Below are 17,079 nucleotides of genomic sequence, written 5' to 3' on the forward strand. Positions count from 1 at the left end.
TTTTGTGTTTATTAAAGTCAGCACTTGTATAGAATGAATCTCAAAGAAAAAGTATGCCCTACGTTCAGCAGTGTGCATTTTCCTACTCTTCATTCTGGCTTCGGGCCTCTTCAGGAGTCCACACAATCCCATGTTCACTCCACATGGTTTCAAGAAGTGGCTGAAGGCACGGGTTATAATAATCTTTATTGTCACAAGCAGGCTTACATTAACACTGCAGTGAAATTACTGTGAAAAGTCCCTAGTCGCCACATTCCGGCGCCTGTTCGGGTACACAGAGGGAGAATTCAGAATGTCCAAATTACCTAACAGCACGTCTTTCGGGACGTGTGGGAGGAAACCGGAGCACCCAGAGCAAACCCACTCAGACACTGAGAGAACGTGCAGACTTCACACAGACAGTGACCCAAGTCGGGAATCAAATCTGGTACCCTGGATCTGTGAAGCAACAGTGCTACCCACTGTGCTACCATACTAGAGCACAAGTCTTCAGAACTTGCCGTGTCCCTAACCAACATAACAACAGAACGGGCTACAAAGCACAGCCGAGTAGAATTTCCGGCAGCAATGTTCGGTTTGAGCAGGAAACCATCAAACCGTTGTCAACTGCCCCAGCAGCCTCAGACACACCCTTGAATCACAAGTCAGTTCGGCCTTCTTGAAAGAGAACCCTTGGAAAGCCAGGTCCTCGCGGGATCCCTGGTCGTGCACTTAGATCCTGCGCGGACCAACTGGCGGATGTCTTCACGGACAACTTCAACCTCTCCCTACTCCATTCCAAGATTCCCACCTGCTTCAAGAGGACCACCATCATACTGGTGCCAAAGAAGAACCAGTCAATGTGCATCAATGACTACCGTCGGGCAGCACGGTGGCGCAGTTGTTAGCACTGCTGTCTCATGGCGCCGAGGTCCCACGTTCGATCCCGGCTCTGGGTCACTGTCCGTGTGCAGTTTTCACATTCTCCCCGTGTTTGCGTGGGTTTCATCCCCCACAACCCAAAGATGTGCAGGCTAGGTGGATTGGCCATGCTAAATTGCCCCTTAATTGGAAAAAATGAATTGGGCACTCTAAATTTTTTTTTTTTAAATCAATGACTATCGTCTGGTGGCCTTTACCTCGATCATTATGAAGTGCTTTTGAGAGGTCGGTCATGAGACACATTAACTTCATATCTCCAGAATGCCTTGATCTACGTGCAATTCGCATACCACCGCAACCGGTCCACAGCAGATGCCATCTCCCTGGCCCTAAACTCCTCCCTAGAGCATCTCGACATCAAGGACTCCTACGTCAGACTCCTAGTCATTGACTACAGCTCCGCCTTCAACCCCATAATCCCAGCCAAGCTCATATCCAAAACCTCCGACTTGGCTCCTCCCTCTGCAACTGGATCCTTGACATCTGACCCATAGACTATAATCAGTGAGGATACACAACAATACCACCTCCACGATAGTCCTCAATACTGGACCCGCAAGGCTGTCTGCTTGGCCCCCTACTATACTCCTTATACACAGGTGACTGCGTGGCAAAATCTGGCTCTACAAGTTTGCTAATGACACGTCTGTAGTGGGTTGGATCTTGAACAACGATGAGTTAGAGTACAGGAGGGAAATATAGAACCTAGTGGAGTGCTGTAACAACAATGGCTGCAAAATTAAAGAGCTGGTCATTGATTTCAGGAAGCAAAGTATCATGCACACCCCTGTCTGCATCAATGATGCCGAGGTGGAGATGGTTGACAGTTTCAAATTCCTAGGTGTGCACATAACCAATAATCTCTCCTGGTCTACCCACGTCGACGCTACGACCAAGAAAGCACAACTGCACCTATACTTCCTCAGGAAACTAAGGGAATTCGGCATGTCCACAATGACTCTTAGCAATTTTTACAGATGCACCATAGAAACCATCCTATCTGGCTGCATCACAGCCTGGTATGGCAACTACAATCTTGAACACAGTCCAGTCCATCACGCGAACCTGCATTCCATCCATTGACTCTGTCTACACCTCCCGCTACTTTGAGAAAGCGAGCAGCATAATCAAAGACTTCTCCCACCTGGGTTATTTACTCTTCCAACTTCTTCCATCGGGCAGGAGATACAAAAGTCTGAAAACACGCACTAACAGGTTTAAAAACAGCTTCTTCCCCGCTGTTACCAGACTCCTGAAAGACTGACTTTCTTATGGACTGATCTGAACTCTTCACACACATTCCCTACTGAGTAGTACTGCACTCTGTGAGCTCACCCGTTGCCTGTGACTATGTATTTTCATTGGGTATTTATGTATGTCCCATGTTCTTTTTCATGTATGGAATGATCTGTCTGGACTGTATGCAGAACAATACTTTACACTGTACCTCCGTACACATGACAAAACAAATCCAAACCAAGCTGTTCCAGTTCAATTACAGCATTTGGCACCTACCCAACAATGTGGAAATATGCCCAGATATGTGTCTCCACAAATGCAGGACAAACTTAATTCAGCTGATGAGCACCCCATTAGTCTACTTTCTAGCATCAGCAAGAAGTGATGGAAGGTGCTTCCACGGTGCTATCAAATGGCACTTAATCTGCAGTAACCTGCTCACCAAGACTCAGTTTGAGTCATCAGAACCACTCGACTCCTGACCTCATTAGAGTCTTAGTGCAAACATGAACAAAAGAGCTGAATTTGTGAGGAGTGGCTGACTGCCCTATGACATCAAGGCAAAATTTGATGGGAGTGTGGCATCTAGGAAAACTGCTGGTAGGAGTCATAGCTACCACAAAGGAAGATTCTTATGGTTGTTAGAGGTCGATCATCTCTGTTCCAGGACATCAGTGCAGGAGTTACTCAGGGTAGTGTCCTAGGCCCAACCATCTTCAACTGTTTCATCAATAAGTTCACTCCAAGGTCAGAAGTCGGGATGTTGTTCAGTAAAATTTGCAACTCCCCAGATACTGAAGCGGTCCATGTAAAAATGCAGCAAGACCCGGACAAAGTTCTGGCAAGTAACATTCACTCCACGCAAGTGCTAGACAATGACCCATCTCCGACATGAGAGAATTTAACCATCTCTCATTGACATTCCACAGCATTACTATTGCTGAATACCCCACCATTCATATCCCATGGGCTACCATTCACCAGAAACTGAATTGGACCAGCCATATAAATGCCAGGGCTACAAGTGCAGGTCAGAGGCTGAGAATTCTGTAGAGACTAACTCGTCCAAAGCCTGCCCACCTCCTACAGGTCAGGAGTGTGATGGAATGCTCTTCACTTGCCTGAATGAATGTGGTTCCAACCACACTCTCAAAACTCAACACCAACCAGGACAAAGCAGAGCACTTATATTTGCACCCCATACATCACCTTAAACATTCACTCCCTCCATCACCAACACATAGTGGCAGTAATGTTTATTATATGCAAGATAGAGTCATAGAGGATTACAGCATGAAAACAGGCCCTTCAGTCCAACTTGTCCATGCCACCCAGTTTTTACAACTAAGCTAGTCCTAATTGCCCAGATTTGGCCCATATCTCTCTACACCCATCTTTCCCATATAACTGTCTAAATGCTTTTTAAATGACAACATTGTACCCGCCTCTACTACTGTCTCTGGCAGCTCATTCCAGACACTCACCACCCTCTATGTGAAACAATTGCCCCTCTGGACCCTTTTGTATCTCTCCCCTCTTACCTTAAACCTATGATCTCTAGTTTTAGACTCCCCTACCTTTTGAGAAAAGATGTTGACTATCCATCTGACCTGTGTCCCTTATTATTTTATAGCCTCCCACGCTCCAGGGAAAAAAGTCTCAGTTTATCCAGCCTCTCTTTATAACTCAAACCATCAAGTCCTGGTAGCACCCTAGTAAATCTTTTCTGCAGTCTTTCTTGTTTAATAATATCCTTTCTATAACAGGGTGGCCAGAACTGAACACAGTTTTCCAAGTGTAGCCGTACTAATGTCTTGTACAACTTCAGCATCCCTGGTGTATTTCAGCAGCTCACCAAGGTTCCTTTGACAGTACCTTCCAACCCGTGACTTCTACCACCTAGTGGGGTAAGGGCAGCAGGCACCACCACCTGCATGTTCCTCTCCAAGCCACACACCATTCTGATTTAAATAAATATCACCATTTCCTCACTGTCGCTATGTGAGAGGAACCTGGAACTCCCTTCTAAACAACACTCATAGGTGTAACTACATCAGATGCACTGCAGTGGTGCAAGGTGGCTCACTACCACCTTCTCAAGGGCAGTTAGGGATGGGCAACAAATGCTGGCTTTTCCAGTGACACCCCCATTCCATGAAAACGTTTTTTTTTTAAACTCTGGAAATCCTTCACATACCACAGAAATAAATACAGACCGACAAGAAACGACCATATGAAAATGCAGATTGGCAGTAGGATTAGATTAATGTATTTTGTATTAGATTGGTACATAACTTTAAACTTAGGAGGTTCTCTATTAGTTCTATATTTACAACATGATCTCATCTTCTTTGCAATAAGTGAGCAGAATTAGATAGCACAGGAGATGACCATTTGGCCCATTGTCCCAGAGCTATCCAGTTCCCTTTTGAAAATTATTGAATTTCCCTCCACCGCGCTTAGACAATGCATTCCATATCATAACTTACTGCATTAAAAAATTCTCACCTTCCCCCTGTTTCTTTTGCCAATTATCTTAAGTATCTATCCATTGGTTACTGAGCCTTCAGACACTACCAATAGTTTTTGAACCCTTCATGATTTAGAATAATTTGATGAAATCTCTCCTAAACCTTCAGTGCTCCATAGAGGAAATCTGAGAACACGCACCAACAGATTCAAAAACCGCTTCTTCCCCACTGTTACCAGACTCCTGAATGGCCCTCTTATAGACTGAACTGATCTCTCGTCGCATCTTCCCTTGAGTTGTAATACTATATTCCGTCTGCTTCACCAGATGTCTTTGTATTTACATAATGTATTTATTATATGTCCTATGTTTTTCATGTATGGGGTGATCTGCCTGGACTGCAAGCAGAACAATAATTCACTGTACCTCGGTACATGTGACAATAAATCTAAATTAAGTCCAGCCCTTCTAGTCATCCCGTGTAGCTGAAGTACCCCAACCCTGATACCATTACAGTAAAGAATGATTTTTACCCTCTTTAAGGCCTTGCCATCCACCCTAAATTACAGTGGTGCAAATTAAACCGTATTCCATCTGGGGCACAACCAGTGATCTTTGACGGCTTAGCATAACTTCTTTGCTTTTGTAGTTTATGCCTCTGATTCTCAAGCCAATGATCAATCACGTATCATTTTGTTTTTAAAAAAAGTTCTTCATTTGCACTGCCTCCTTCAAACATTTGTGTACACCATCCCCCAGATCTCTGTTCCTGCATCCATTTTTAATCTGTCGTTTGAAAAAGGACTGTTCCTCTGATTTATTGAATAGAATTTATTGTTCTTGGAACAAGGATTTTATGTAGACCAAAGGACTCGATCTTACATTTACAGTAGTTCTACAATATATTGAATATGTTTGAAAAGTAGTTAAAACAGTTAATTTATTGTATATTCATTATTACAATGGAAGGAGCCTCCATATGCCATGGTATTACCCAATCAGTTCAACAATCCTCTTTTGTTATCTTGAATTCTGAGCATAGGTGTGAAATTGGAATAGCCTGGGGCAAGGGAAGGAATTTCCGCTCTACGCAATCAAAGTAGTGAAGTATTACTTCACCTAACAAACCCAGCTTGCAATCCAACTGTCAGATCTGTGTTTTTGTTTACCTCATGGAATCAGAACACTACAAATAAACATTTAAGCAGGAACTAAAGATGTGCAGGGTAGATGGATTGACCACTTTAAATTGTCTCTTAATTAGATTTTTTTTTTAAAGCAGGAACTGGCTGAGGACAACAATGGAATTTAAACTGAGGCTAATGCAATATGCTTCTACCTACAGTGCCCCTGTCCATCCATAGTCAATGACCTGAAACAGTTTGTATGCACATTCTTCCCCACTAATGTAAACAAATGGTTCTGCAGGCAGTGGAGCAGCTGGTCTTCAGTACTTCAAATCTTTGTACAGAAACTTATTAGTAGGAGAGATGATGGTACATGGGCAGCACTTTTTCAAAATCCACATGGGCATTCTTGAGAGTCATTAATCATTCACCTTTAATCAAGGAGAGCTTGAGGATACCAGAGACCGGGATATGGATAGCATGAAGCCAGTTATCCATAGAATAAGTCCGAAAGGCAACCACACCTGCATATCCTTTAAGCATTATTTCCTGGAATGGAGGATCTTTTTGCACTTAAACAACATAGAAATGATGTGCGTTGAGAACAGTACTAATATTATGAATAATTTCTCACTGCAGCTTTAAAAGAAAATTGGTTAGTCATTTTCCAATGAAGTAAGTTGTTAAACTTTAATATGCTGAGCACCCTGATGTTTTCTACCAATTCTGGTAAAGAAAATAGGAGGCGGCGGCGGTTCATTTATAGGTAATCTCAACTGCATGCTCATTTAAAAATCAATATGTGCATTTCAGGTTTTATGAAATATGGCACATGGTACTTCTTAAGCCAGGTGGAACTCATTCGTTAGAGAATCAGGATTGGTGTTACTTTAGATGGATAATACTTATGGGTTATGTTTTGCTGTCTCATTTACTCCATGACTGCAAAAAATTGTATTGGCTTGTAATGATTTGTGATGTTTTCCAGTTACCATACTTAATATAAAATAACTTGAACAATTTAACTCCCAATCATGTTTGTCAACGAGATGATGAATAACATGCATTGTAAACCCACCCATTTGGATTCGATTTGATTTATTCTCACGTGTACCAAGGTACAGGGAAAAGTATTGTTCTGCGTAAAGTCCAGGCAGATCACTCCAGACATGAAAAAACACAGGACACACATAAATACACAGTACATCGGATGATGCTTACGGAGTGTAATACTAATCAGTAGAGAAGATGTGTGAAGAGATCAGTGTCATTCAGGAGTCTGGTAACAGCGGGGAAGAAGCTGTTTTTGAAATGTTTGTGGATGTTCTCAGACTTTTTTATCTCCTGCCCGATTGGAGAGTGAATAACCCGGGTGGGAGGGTCTTTGATTATGCTGCCCGCATTCCCAAGGCAGCGGGAGGTGGAGACACAGTCAATGGATGGGAAGCGGTTTTGTGTGATTGACAGGGCTGTGTTCATGACTCTGTAGTTTCTTACGGTTTTGGGCCAAGCAGTTGCCATACCAGGATGTGATGCAGCCAGATAGGGTACTTTCTATGGTGCATCTGTAAAAATTGGTAAGAGCCAATGTGGACATGCCACATTTCCTTAGTTTCCTGAAGAAGTGTAGGCACTGTTGTGCTTTCTTGGTCGTAGCGTCGCATGGGTGGACCAGGACAGATTATTGGTGATGTGCACACTTAGAAATTTGAAGCTGTCAACAATCTCCACCTAGAATCATAGAATTGGGCCCATCGAGTCTGCACTGGCACTTGGAAAGCACACCCTCCTTAAACCCACGCCTCCATCCTATTCCCTTAACCCAACCTAACCTTTTTGAACACTAAGGGCAATTTAGCATGGCCAATCCACCTAACCTGCACATCTTTGGACTGTGGGAAAGGAGCACCCGGAGGAAACCCATGCAGACCCGAGGAGAACGTGCAGACTCCGCACAGACAGTGACCCAAGCCGGGAATTGAACCTGGGACCCTGGAACTGTGAATCAACTGTGCTAGCCACTGTGCTGCCCTCAGCACTATTGATGCAGACAGAGGTGTGTATGATACTTTGCTTCCTGAAGTCAGTGACCAGCTCTTTCGTTTTACTGATGTTGAAGGAGAGATTGTTGTCCTAGGTTCTCTACGTTAACAGAAAGACAAAGCCTCAATATTCAGTTTCAGTTGAAAGTCATTTCTTAAGAATATTTGGCTGTGAAGCTCCTGTCTGTGCTGTGAGAAATACATGATTTCTTTTCAAATGAAATGCTAGACTATTTTTCTCTTTCTTCTTTTAAAAACTAGGTGTTTGTTGAATTCAGAAGTGCTGCTGACTGCAAAATAGCCCAGCAGATGCTGACTGGAAGAATGTTCGATGGCAAGTTCGTTGTGGCTACATTCTACCCACTCTGTGCCTACAAAAGGGGATACCTATATCGTACTGTTGTTGCTGACACCTAAGTTACAGCCAGGCTTACCACCTTTTACAATCACCCAGATCCCTTTTGAAATATTCGTCAATACGATAGCGTAAAAGGTTAAATGTTTTCCTCCGTTTCCTTTTGTGTGTAAGCGAGCATCGATTTAAGCAGCTAGTTTAGAGAAAAGGTTTACAATGTTAGGGATTAATGCACTTAAGTCTGCTGGCAAGTTATTAACAAAATCTATTTTATTACTAGAAATTATAGCAACCTGCATTTGGTTTGTAAAATGCTAAAATAACATCTTTGCTGGCAGAGCTATCAAATACATTATTGTTAATGGGGAGCATGCTGGTGAAATTTATTATATCTGAACGTAAAGAAATCACAAATCATTTTTATAAATGGTGCAAAAGGATTAAATTGGATTGAATCTGTCAGTGAAGTCAAATGAATCACATTGCAAGCCTATAAGTGCATCAGATGCAGAAAAGGTGTAATTTCTTGAAGGATTTTAATGAATGTGTGTAGTAGAAAAATCACTCTATTGTGGGCAAGAGGGACACACATTTGAACACAACTCTTAGAATTCCTCAGTAGTGCTTTATTTGGCCTTGTTTTAACAGCAGCTTGAATGGCACATGTAGTGCGGGGCAGATTATTTATATTCAGGGACAGATAAAATGTTCCCTGTATCATTTTGGAGATTTAGACATTGCATTACATTGATTTTTTTTTTTGCCTTGCATTGGGACAGCTTTGCAACTGTTGAGTGGCCTGGAAATGCACAAACTGACCATAGCAGACCACAAACACTAAACAAACAACAACAACCTCTTCTACATATGAATACATTTAATCCGATACATAAGCGGACACCCATGCCAAAAACAACATAGTTAGCATATTTAGGGATGTAAACCGCAGTTATATTCTTGACTGCATCGTACATTTGGCTTCCTCAGACATGTTTTATATACCCAGTAATTCAGTATACAATAAAAGCTAGTACTTCTGAAATAGTGGAGGCAGTAATCTTATTATTCCCCTCCTAAATCATTCAAACAGCCCAAATATCAAATAAAATGAACCACAATTTGAACATCTACTCTGGCAGAAAGGTAAGAGAGAGTATGCACAAATTATGCAGGACAGAGTACAATTCATACACCAGATTTTACTGGAAGGTCAACACATACCCAAAGCCAAAAATAACCTTCAAGAAAAATATTGTCTTAATCATAAAGTGTGTCCACCATAATATAGTCGAGTGTGTCTCATTCTACCAATAATATGAATGAAAAGAGATGACATTGTGTATAGATGTGTTCGGAGTGAAGTATGGAAATTCATCCATGCATTCTCCTACGGGGCTTTCCTTCAGAGAGAGAACGATCACCTAAATCTTTCATTATTATTGGAAATGGCAATAAGCAAGGTACTAACAATGTTTAGCTGATTACCAAAGACAAGTTGCTGTAATGGAAAAACCTTGGAACCAGAGTCTAGAACCAGTGTTTGAAATATGACCTAAACATACATAGCAGTGACGATCTGCTAATTCACTGCCTGAAAGGGTGGGACAGGCAGATTCAAATCATGGCTTTCAAAAGGGAATTGGATAAGTACCTGAAGGAAAAATTGCAGGGATGATGAGGAAAGGGTCCAGAAGAGTTGAGTCTCGCTAAGCTGCTCTTGTAGAAAGCGGTCATGGACTCGATGGGCCAATTAGCCTCCTCCTGTGCTGTAACCATTCTGTGACTCCACACAAATTTTGATAGCATAATTACAAAATGCTTAGACACTCTGATGGATTCTGAGCTTATTTCTCAAGTATGTTGAAGGCAAAATTAATTACACATTCTTAATTTTGGGCGGCACGGTGGCGCAGTGGTTAGCACTGCTGCCTATAGCACTGAGGACCCGTGTTCGATCCAAATTTCTTGAATTTAAAGTCCACACTGTCCGTGTGGAGTTTGCACATTCTCCCCGTGTCTGCGTGGGTTTCACCCCCACAACCCAAAGATGTGCAGATTAGGTGGATTGGCCACGCTAAAGTGCCCCTCAATTGGGAAAAAAATAATTGGGTACTCTAAGTTTAGGTGGAAAAAACAGATACTAAATTTTAATGCCTTTGGTGTATATCTGACACCAATTTCTGTCACTTTGTTGTACTCCACATAATTTCAAAAAGTTAAATAACTGAACTAATTTATCCAGGAAGTGTGGACTTTAAATTCAAAAAATTTGGAATAAAAACTGACCCTGAATTTGAATTTAAATTAAACCCAAATTGAATTTGCTAAAATGAACTGTGTGTATTCCAAATTAGTTTTGTGCCTGGATTAACTTTTAATTTTAAAGCCAGTGCAGCAGCTTTAAATATCAAAAAGGTACCAAAGAAAAAAATAATGCAGGGAACATAACATAATATTTAGGAACATGTTCATGGTTACATGTTTCCTGCACCCAATTCTTACTACACCACTGCCATTTAACAGGTTTTCTTGATGATTTTCTAGGCTTTCTTGGTGATTTTCTATACACTTTCATTCTCTAAATCATTACTCAGTCATGGGTGAGGTCTGCTGCCTTTCAACTCCTGTCCTTTCAAGAGTACTTCTTAGGTTAACATCAATGTTCAGTGAGAAGTAAGTTTTAAAACTGAACATTCATTGTCTACCTTACAGATACGAGCCATTAATTTCTAGATCGTCTTGCCACATCACTGACTGCAAAAAATAAGCTTTTTTATTCAAGGATCACTATCAGCTAAACGTGGAGCGCTGCTGTTCTCCTCGGTTAGAATTCAGACTAATGAATTAAATATCCTGCAATCGTTGAAATTTTTAACGCTTTTGTTGAGTCAATAATTTTCCTTGTGCTCTGCACAGTTTGCAGGAGTTGTATTTTGCAGTTTATTGGCATGGTGTTACATAAATAAGGTATTGCACCTTGGGATGGTTGTCCTTTGCCCCACCTTCAACAATGGCTTGTTGCTTGCTTACCCAGTTTCTTGCACAAGGTTAGTTATTTTCCTGAGGTGGGAACTTGTCTAGCAGGCTATATGGCTAGGCACACCCCCAATCTCTGACAGACTTTCGTGATGGTCAGTAAACATCCTTCCTCCTGCCAGCTCCGCCACACATTTTGGTCATGTTTCGTAATGTAGAGGTTGGAAGGACTGTGACCACTCTTAAATACCTATAGTTCTTTCTGGCTCCCAATTTAGCCTGAACTAATGTCACCATCTTGGCTGCAAATGATTACCTGGTGAAAGAAAATGGATGCATACCCTCACAATTGTGTAATTATGGATTTTAATTTTAGAATTAAGTTCAGTATATTGGTCATGTTAGAAACACTGGGCATTATACTTGCCGTGAGATATTCAAAACAAATAAAACTGGCCTAATTCCAATAGTTCATACGCCCATTTAATTTCCGCACGTCCTTTAGGTTGTTTTTCAAACTTAAGTCTGATTTTCAGATCTGATCTAAACTCCCCATGTGGTTAAATCAATTCTACCACACCAATTTTTTTTCACATCTGCAACTGTGAAATGATAAGTGTACCCCGAGTGTACCATAGGCCCTCAGAAACCTGCAGCTCTGGAGCCAGACTATTGTGTGGCTTCTATAAATCACCTCATATTTGTGTGTTCGCCCTATGTCCTAGATCAAATCTTCTGAGATTAACTATAAGAGTTTGAGTAGCCACTAAATAATGAACATAATGCACACAATTTACTGAGTTCAAATTACATGCCACCTTTTCCTGAATCCAAGTACCAGGCTTTAAATGTTTTATTAACTTCCTGAAACAATTTGAAAGTAAACCAATGTAGAGAATATTGATATTTTAACCATTAGTAATTTTACTGCTCCGATTAGCTTTGGTGCAAAGGGGAAAATGAAAACATATTCCAGTGTACGTCCCATGACTCCAGACCTAATGTCAAGGACGCCAGTTGTTTTTAACAAACCTTCTACAAGCTCACGGGTGACGAGGGTTAATATAAATCGCATTTGTGATTCAAAGGTGTGATGTCTCCTTTTGAACTGGAATGCTTCAGCCAAATCTTAGCCATGTTATTGCTGCTGATTATGGTTGAAGATGCTGTAGTGGGTCCAGGCCTTGCTTAGTATGATTTCATCCTTTTGCTACTTGCACTTTAGAGCTTTGGCCATTTATAGAATTGCCCCTTTTGTGTAAACCTTTCTCCAGAGAAGATTTTTCTCCCCGCAGATCAAAATAGTATCAACTGTATTTGATTTTTTAAAAAATGTGCCCAAACTTTTCCCTTATTAGCATATTTACACTCCATGAGGGTGTCATGATAGCAGACAAATTTGACTAGGTGCCTCTGTTTCTTTTCTTCGTACTGAGCTAAGGATCATTAAGAGTTTGGCTAACTTAGTTTGCCACCTTGTCTGGGGTACAATTTGTCCACTTGCTTTTTTCCTGTGGAAATAAATGGATTCTTGGTAATCATCCTTCCCACCTATACAACTTCATGAGGTGAATAGAATGTTTACTCAGTCACAGCTTAACTGCTACTTTGCATAGTGAGGCATCTTTCTTCCCTGTCCAGCAATAGACCCACCAGACAGTAAAGGCTGACATTTAAGCAGGCAGTAATCATGATTACTTTTGCACCAAAATCTTTGGAGATAATCATTTTGTAGTCATAACTTGCTGCTTTTTAGGTAACCCATTAGCTAGGCAAAACTGAGATTGAGACACATTTGCAAAACATGGGCTGCACTGATGAAAATAATTGATTTCCTGCTTATATTTTGGTCACCAAAATCACATCACAATTTGTTACGCAAACTTAATTTCGAGCACATAGTGGGATTAGTATATGCAATTTTTATAAAAGGCAAGTTAAAATTGTGTGGATTATTTTTTAAAATGAAGGTCTTGGACCTCCATGCTAACAGAATTTGTCTGGTAATCTGTATTTATTTACTGAAGTTAGAGGTGTGGTACGGTGCGCTGAGAATGCATGCTTTCCCCAGTCTTTGTTTATATGCTGCCCCCTGCAAAAAAAAAAAAACTTGAGCCAAAAGAGATTAAAATGCTATCTTGTACCATTCGCCACATTCCTCAAACAGTTGCATTTGGGAGTGGAAATGTTTGTGTTTCCACAAATGACTGGTTGAGTTGAAATAAAACTTCCCAGTTCTTTAATAAAATTCAAGAGGAAGAAATTAGATATTTGCACTGTGTGAATGTGTGAACAGTGTATAGGACCATTTTTTCAAAGCAGTGTAGAGTACTATTTTGTTTGATTGTTCACTTTGTTCTTCTGTCCTTCAGTACATACCTGAAGACAAGGTTACTAGAACAGTGCACAGCTGACTTCAGTTTGAGCTCATTGTCATCTCCAACAACATTTTGATTGAAAGGGGATAAAAACAGCCATGCATTGACATTCTGCAGACAATCATTGCCCTACAAGAATACTTCCATCAGCTTTAAGTACTGTTTAGCACAGTGGGCTAAATTGCTGGCTTGTAATGCAGAACAATGCCAGCAGCGTGGGTTCAATTCCCGTAACTTGCCCCCCCCCCCGAACAGGCGCCGGAATGTGGTGACTAGGGGCTTTTCACAGTAACTTCATTGAAGCCGACTTGTGACAAGAAGCGATTATTATTATTATTAAAGAAAAGATATTACTGGGTCATCCCCAAAATATTTTTCAGGGTCTGTCATTCGCAACACATCCATGCATGATATGAGCAATCATAGCCAAAATTCTTGTGATTACAGAAGATTATTCTTATGTGGTGTTTCATGACATTCAAATCAGTCTGAGATACTGTCCTCATTGTGTAAGTAATGTGAACATTTAGATTTGAAGTGCAACAATCAGACAAGGCAGACCATGGTATTTAGAAACTGCCATTATAGCTCTTTTGGCTGTAACCTCTAATATTTAATGGATTGTTTATGTGCAACCTCTGAGGTTCCCTCAGTGACTGCTCCACCTCGGACTTTTGATCCTTCCTCAAATCAACACATTTAATACAAAGGTTGTGGAACAGATTCACTTGTAAAACAAGTAAAATAGCTGGTATCTTATGGAACTAGTTGACCTCTTGCATTCTGTTTTCAAGATTATTGTAAACTTCCTTGTACTCTTGAGTGAAATGTCAATCCTGTGTATAACTGCTTTTAATTGGGAAGTAATTTGTCTTTGTGAGAATTAAATCCAAGCCTCAATGGAGAGAGTAAAAGTATGATGTGCTCTGCTTTTATATTTCTGAATTTATGTTATCCTGTAACACCAAGAGCACAAATAGAATTTAAGTGTCCATAACGTTTGGATTAGAAACCACATGGTCAAATTAATAGCAAGCCAGCTTCTTTAGCTACACCACATTCAATTTGTTCAAAGTCTCTGATTATGTCTCAGAGATTCAAAAAGTTGGGCAATTGCACAAATAATGGATTGTTGTTCCAACACAGTACAGCGGTTATAATCTGGTCTCATACCTTGAAATTTGAATGTCCTTCAGTGCACTTCAGTCCTCTGTATCACTACGCCACCCATCGTAATTCCGCTGGTGATAGTTTTGAAAATCAAGCTAAACTTCTAGATTACACATCAATAATTTTTGTTCTCAGGAAACTATTAGAGACGTTGGCAAATTCTTTGCATTATCCCTCCCTAATCCAAGATTGGATATCCATTATTAAACAGACAGATTCTAAAAGTAAATAATTGAATGCATTGCCAGGCACCCTCACTGCACATCTGTTGCCATTATGAAATTTGTGCTCTCAAAAGCTGAATGTTCAACTGTAATTAAATTCATTGTCACCAGATGTTCAATAAATTTACATTTCTTAAAATCGCACAGCTATATATTAGAATAATTGTATGAAAGTTTCTTTTATAAAAGATGTTTATAAAAATGTAATTGTGCCCTGTTGCTGGATCAGACTAAGCCAATGAAAATGGAGCCATTTGCATATGCTGTGTTCATTATAAAATACTGCTGAGTGCCGATTGTGACAATTCTTTATCTAATATTTTGAATAACTACTGTGAATATTTGTAAGTTATCTGTGCAAGTGGTTAAGCTGCAGTTTGTACATGTACATTGGTGCACATCAGTTGTTAAAAACTTTCAGCATTCATCTTGAGCATTGCCTTGGGAATTGATTGTTAAAAGTTACTGCACAGTTAAATACTACATGGATGCATGTTCCTTGCACTTGTGCCAAGTAATGAGGCCAAAATCTATTGCAGGTTTTTCCTACTTTTGAGAGATGTAGAGAACGTTTGTCAAAACAGAGTGCAAAATTTTGCACAAATAATAAAGGAGAGTGATACTGTGAAGGGGATTGCAGATGCATTGCAAGCTGTAAAGTTGCGGTTTGTTTTCCAAACAGTTTTATTGGGAATTCTAGTTTGACTGCTTATTTCTGCAACTAATCGTCTTCCAGAGGAACAGTAATAGTTCCTGAAGGGATTTGCACAGCGAATTTCCAAACCAATTCCTTTCTTGCAGAAAATCAAGATTTGACTGTAGATTCAGTGCGCTTCCAGTCACTCAACAAAGGTTCAGTCCTAAATTGTCATTTTGCTTTTGCAATGGGGCTGTTTTCTTAATACTGCGACAGTCCTCCCTCTTCCAATTAGTTCTGCATCACAGGTTCAAATATTTGCCTTTTACAACGGTCATTGTCACTGCAAAGTTGTTCCCACTCAGTAATGTAAAGGTGGTGCTGTAACTGGACTTTAGAGAGAATAGTGCAAGGCCCTTTCTTCCAGCAGTTTACAATTTGTCATCAATTCGTGCATTAGCATTTCCAAATATTGAGTTGTGCAGGAGGTTTAGAACAACTTGGGCACTTCGTAAAAATAGAGGAGCACTTGCAGAGTTGCTTTGAGTGTATAGATGCAGTCATCCACCCTCCCAAAAATACTCATACTTAAAGCTATGTACAATTCTCTTATTGCTGAGAGATTGAATTGTAGCCAGGAAAAGTAAACCAGGCACTGTTTTTGTATTGATAATGTAGCTACCAAACTGTTAACACCGTAAAACTTACTAGAAAGACATTCAAAGGGGGAAAAATTACCTGAACGATTATTAATCTCCAAAACCATTGATACACAACAATGGATTTAATTTTGTCTCTGTGCTACTTTTAACAACTGTTAATGTATATAAATTACTGCTGTTATTTTAGCTCAGTCATTCCTCTTTTTAAATCAGCTGCTCAGAAATTTTCAGAAGTGTTACAGGTGTTGCAGAAAGAGGTAATTAAACCCACATCTGTTTTTCAATAGATCTTTTATTGTATGATAAATGTGTTGAAATAAAAGTACCGGAAGATGCAATACTGCTAGACTATTTCTGCCATTCAGTATGCAGACAGTAAATGAGTTCCCGTCTAATTCCAGTATGCTGTAAAGCAATTTTAATGTGCGGAGGGGCTTACCAGTGCTGTATCCTCCTACATTATACAAGGATTTAGATATGTGTACTATTTTTGTCACCTTGGTCATTCTGTTGCTTTGTGTACCAGACTATCTTGAAAGGCATGCTACCCTGTCTCGTAGCATTTATCTCCTTTTGGTTAAAATACTGCCTTATGCTTTAGTGACAATAAAAAGAACATACCTAAACAAAGGAATTTGTGTTTTTTGTAAGGCTTTTATGAAAATGAATCAGAGGTATTGCATATTAAAATTTAATGTACAATATACAAGCAAGACTTAAATGTTTTAGCATCAATCTAAACATCCAAGTTGTTAGAAATATTAGTTTCCTCCACCACCTTTAGCTCCTTGATGAAGCTTGGTTGCACAAGCACCAACCATCTAGCAATACCTTGCCAAGCACAATCATCTTCCAATACCTTATCTAGGAAGGGCTTT

The 17,079-nt window shown here is 40.2% G+C and overlaps 1 protein-coding gene across 2 annotated transcripts in view; it reads left to right on the forward strand.

Moving 5' to 3' along the window:
- Window positions 1–16,831, forward strand: part of uhmk1 (U2AF homology motif (UHM) kinase 1) — a 39,412-nt gene extending 22,581 nt beyond the window's left edge. The window contains exon 8 of one of the 2 annotated variants that reach the window (XM_072511501.1): window positions 7,661–7,909. In XM_072511501.1, the coding sequence (XP_072367602.1) occupies window positions 7,661–7,894 (234 nt within the window). In that variant the 3' untranslated portion in view covers window positions 7,895–7,909. Of the gene's footprint in view, window positions 1–7,660; window positions 7,910–8,060 lie in introns of those variants that run through there. The other variant, XM_072511502.1, reaches the window with a different exon arrangement.
- Window positions 16,832–17,079: the final 248 nt, after the last annotated feature.

The sequence above is a fragment of the Scyliorhinus torazame genome, chromosome 7 (genome assembly GCF_047496885.1).
Source record: "Scyliorhinus torazame isolate Kashiwa2021f chromosome 7, sScyTor2.1, whole genome shotgun sequence".
NCBI lineage: Eukaryota > Metazoa > Chordata > Chondrichthyes > Carcharhiniformes > Scyliorhinidae > Scyliorhinus > Scyliorhinus torazame.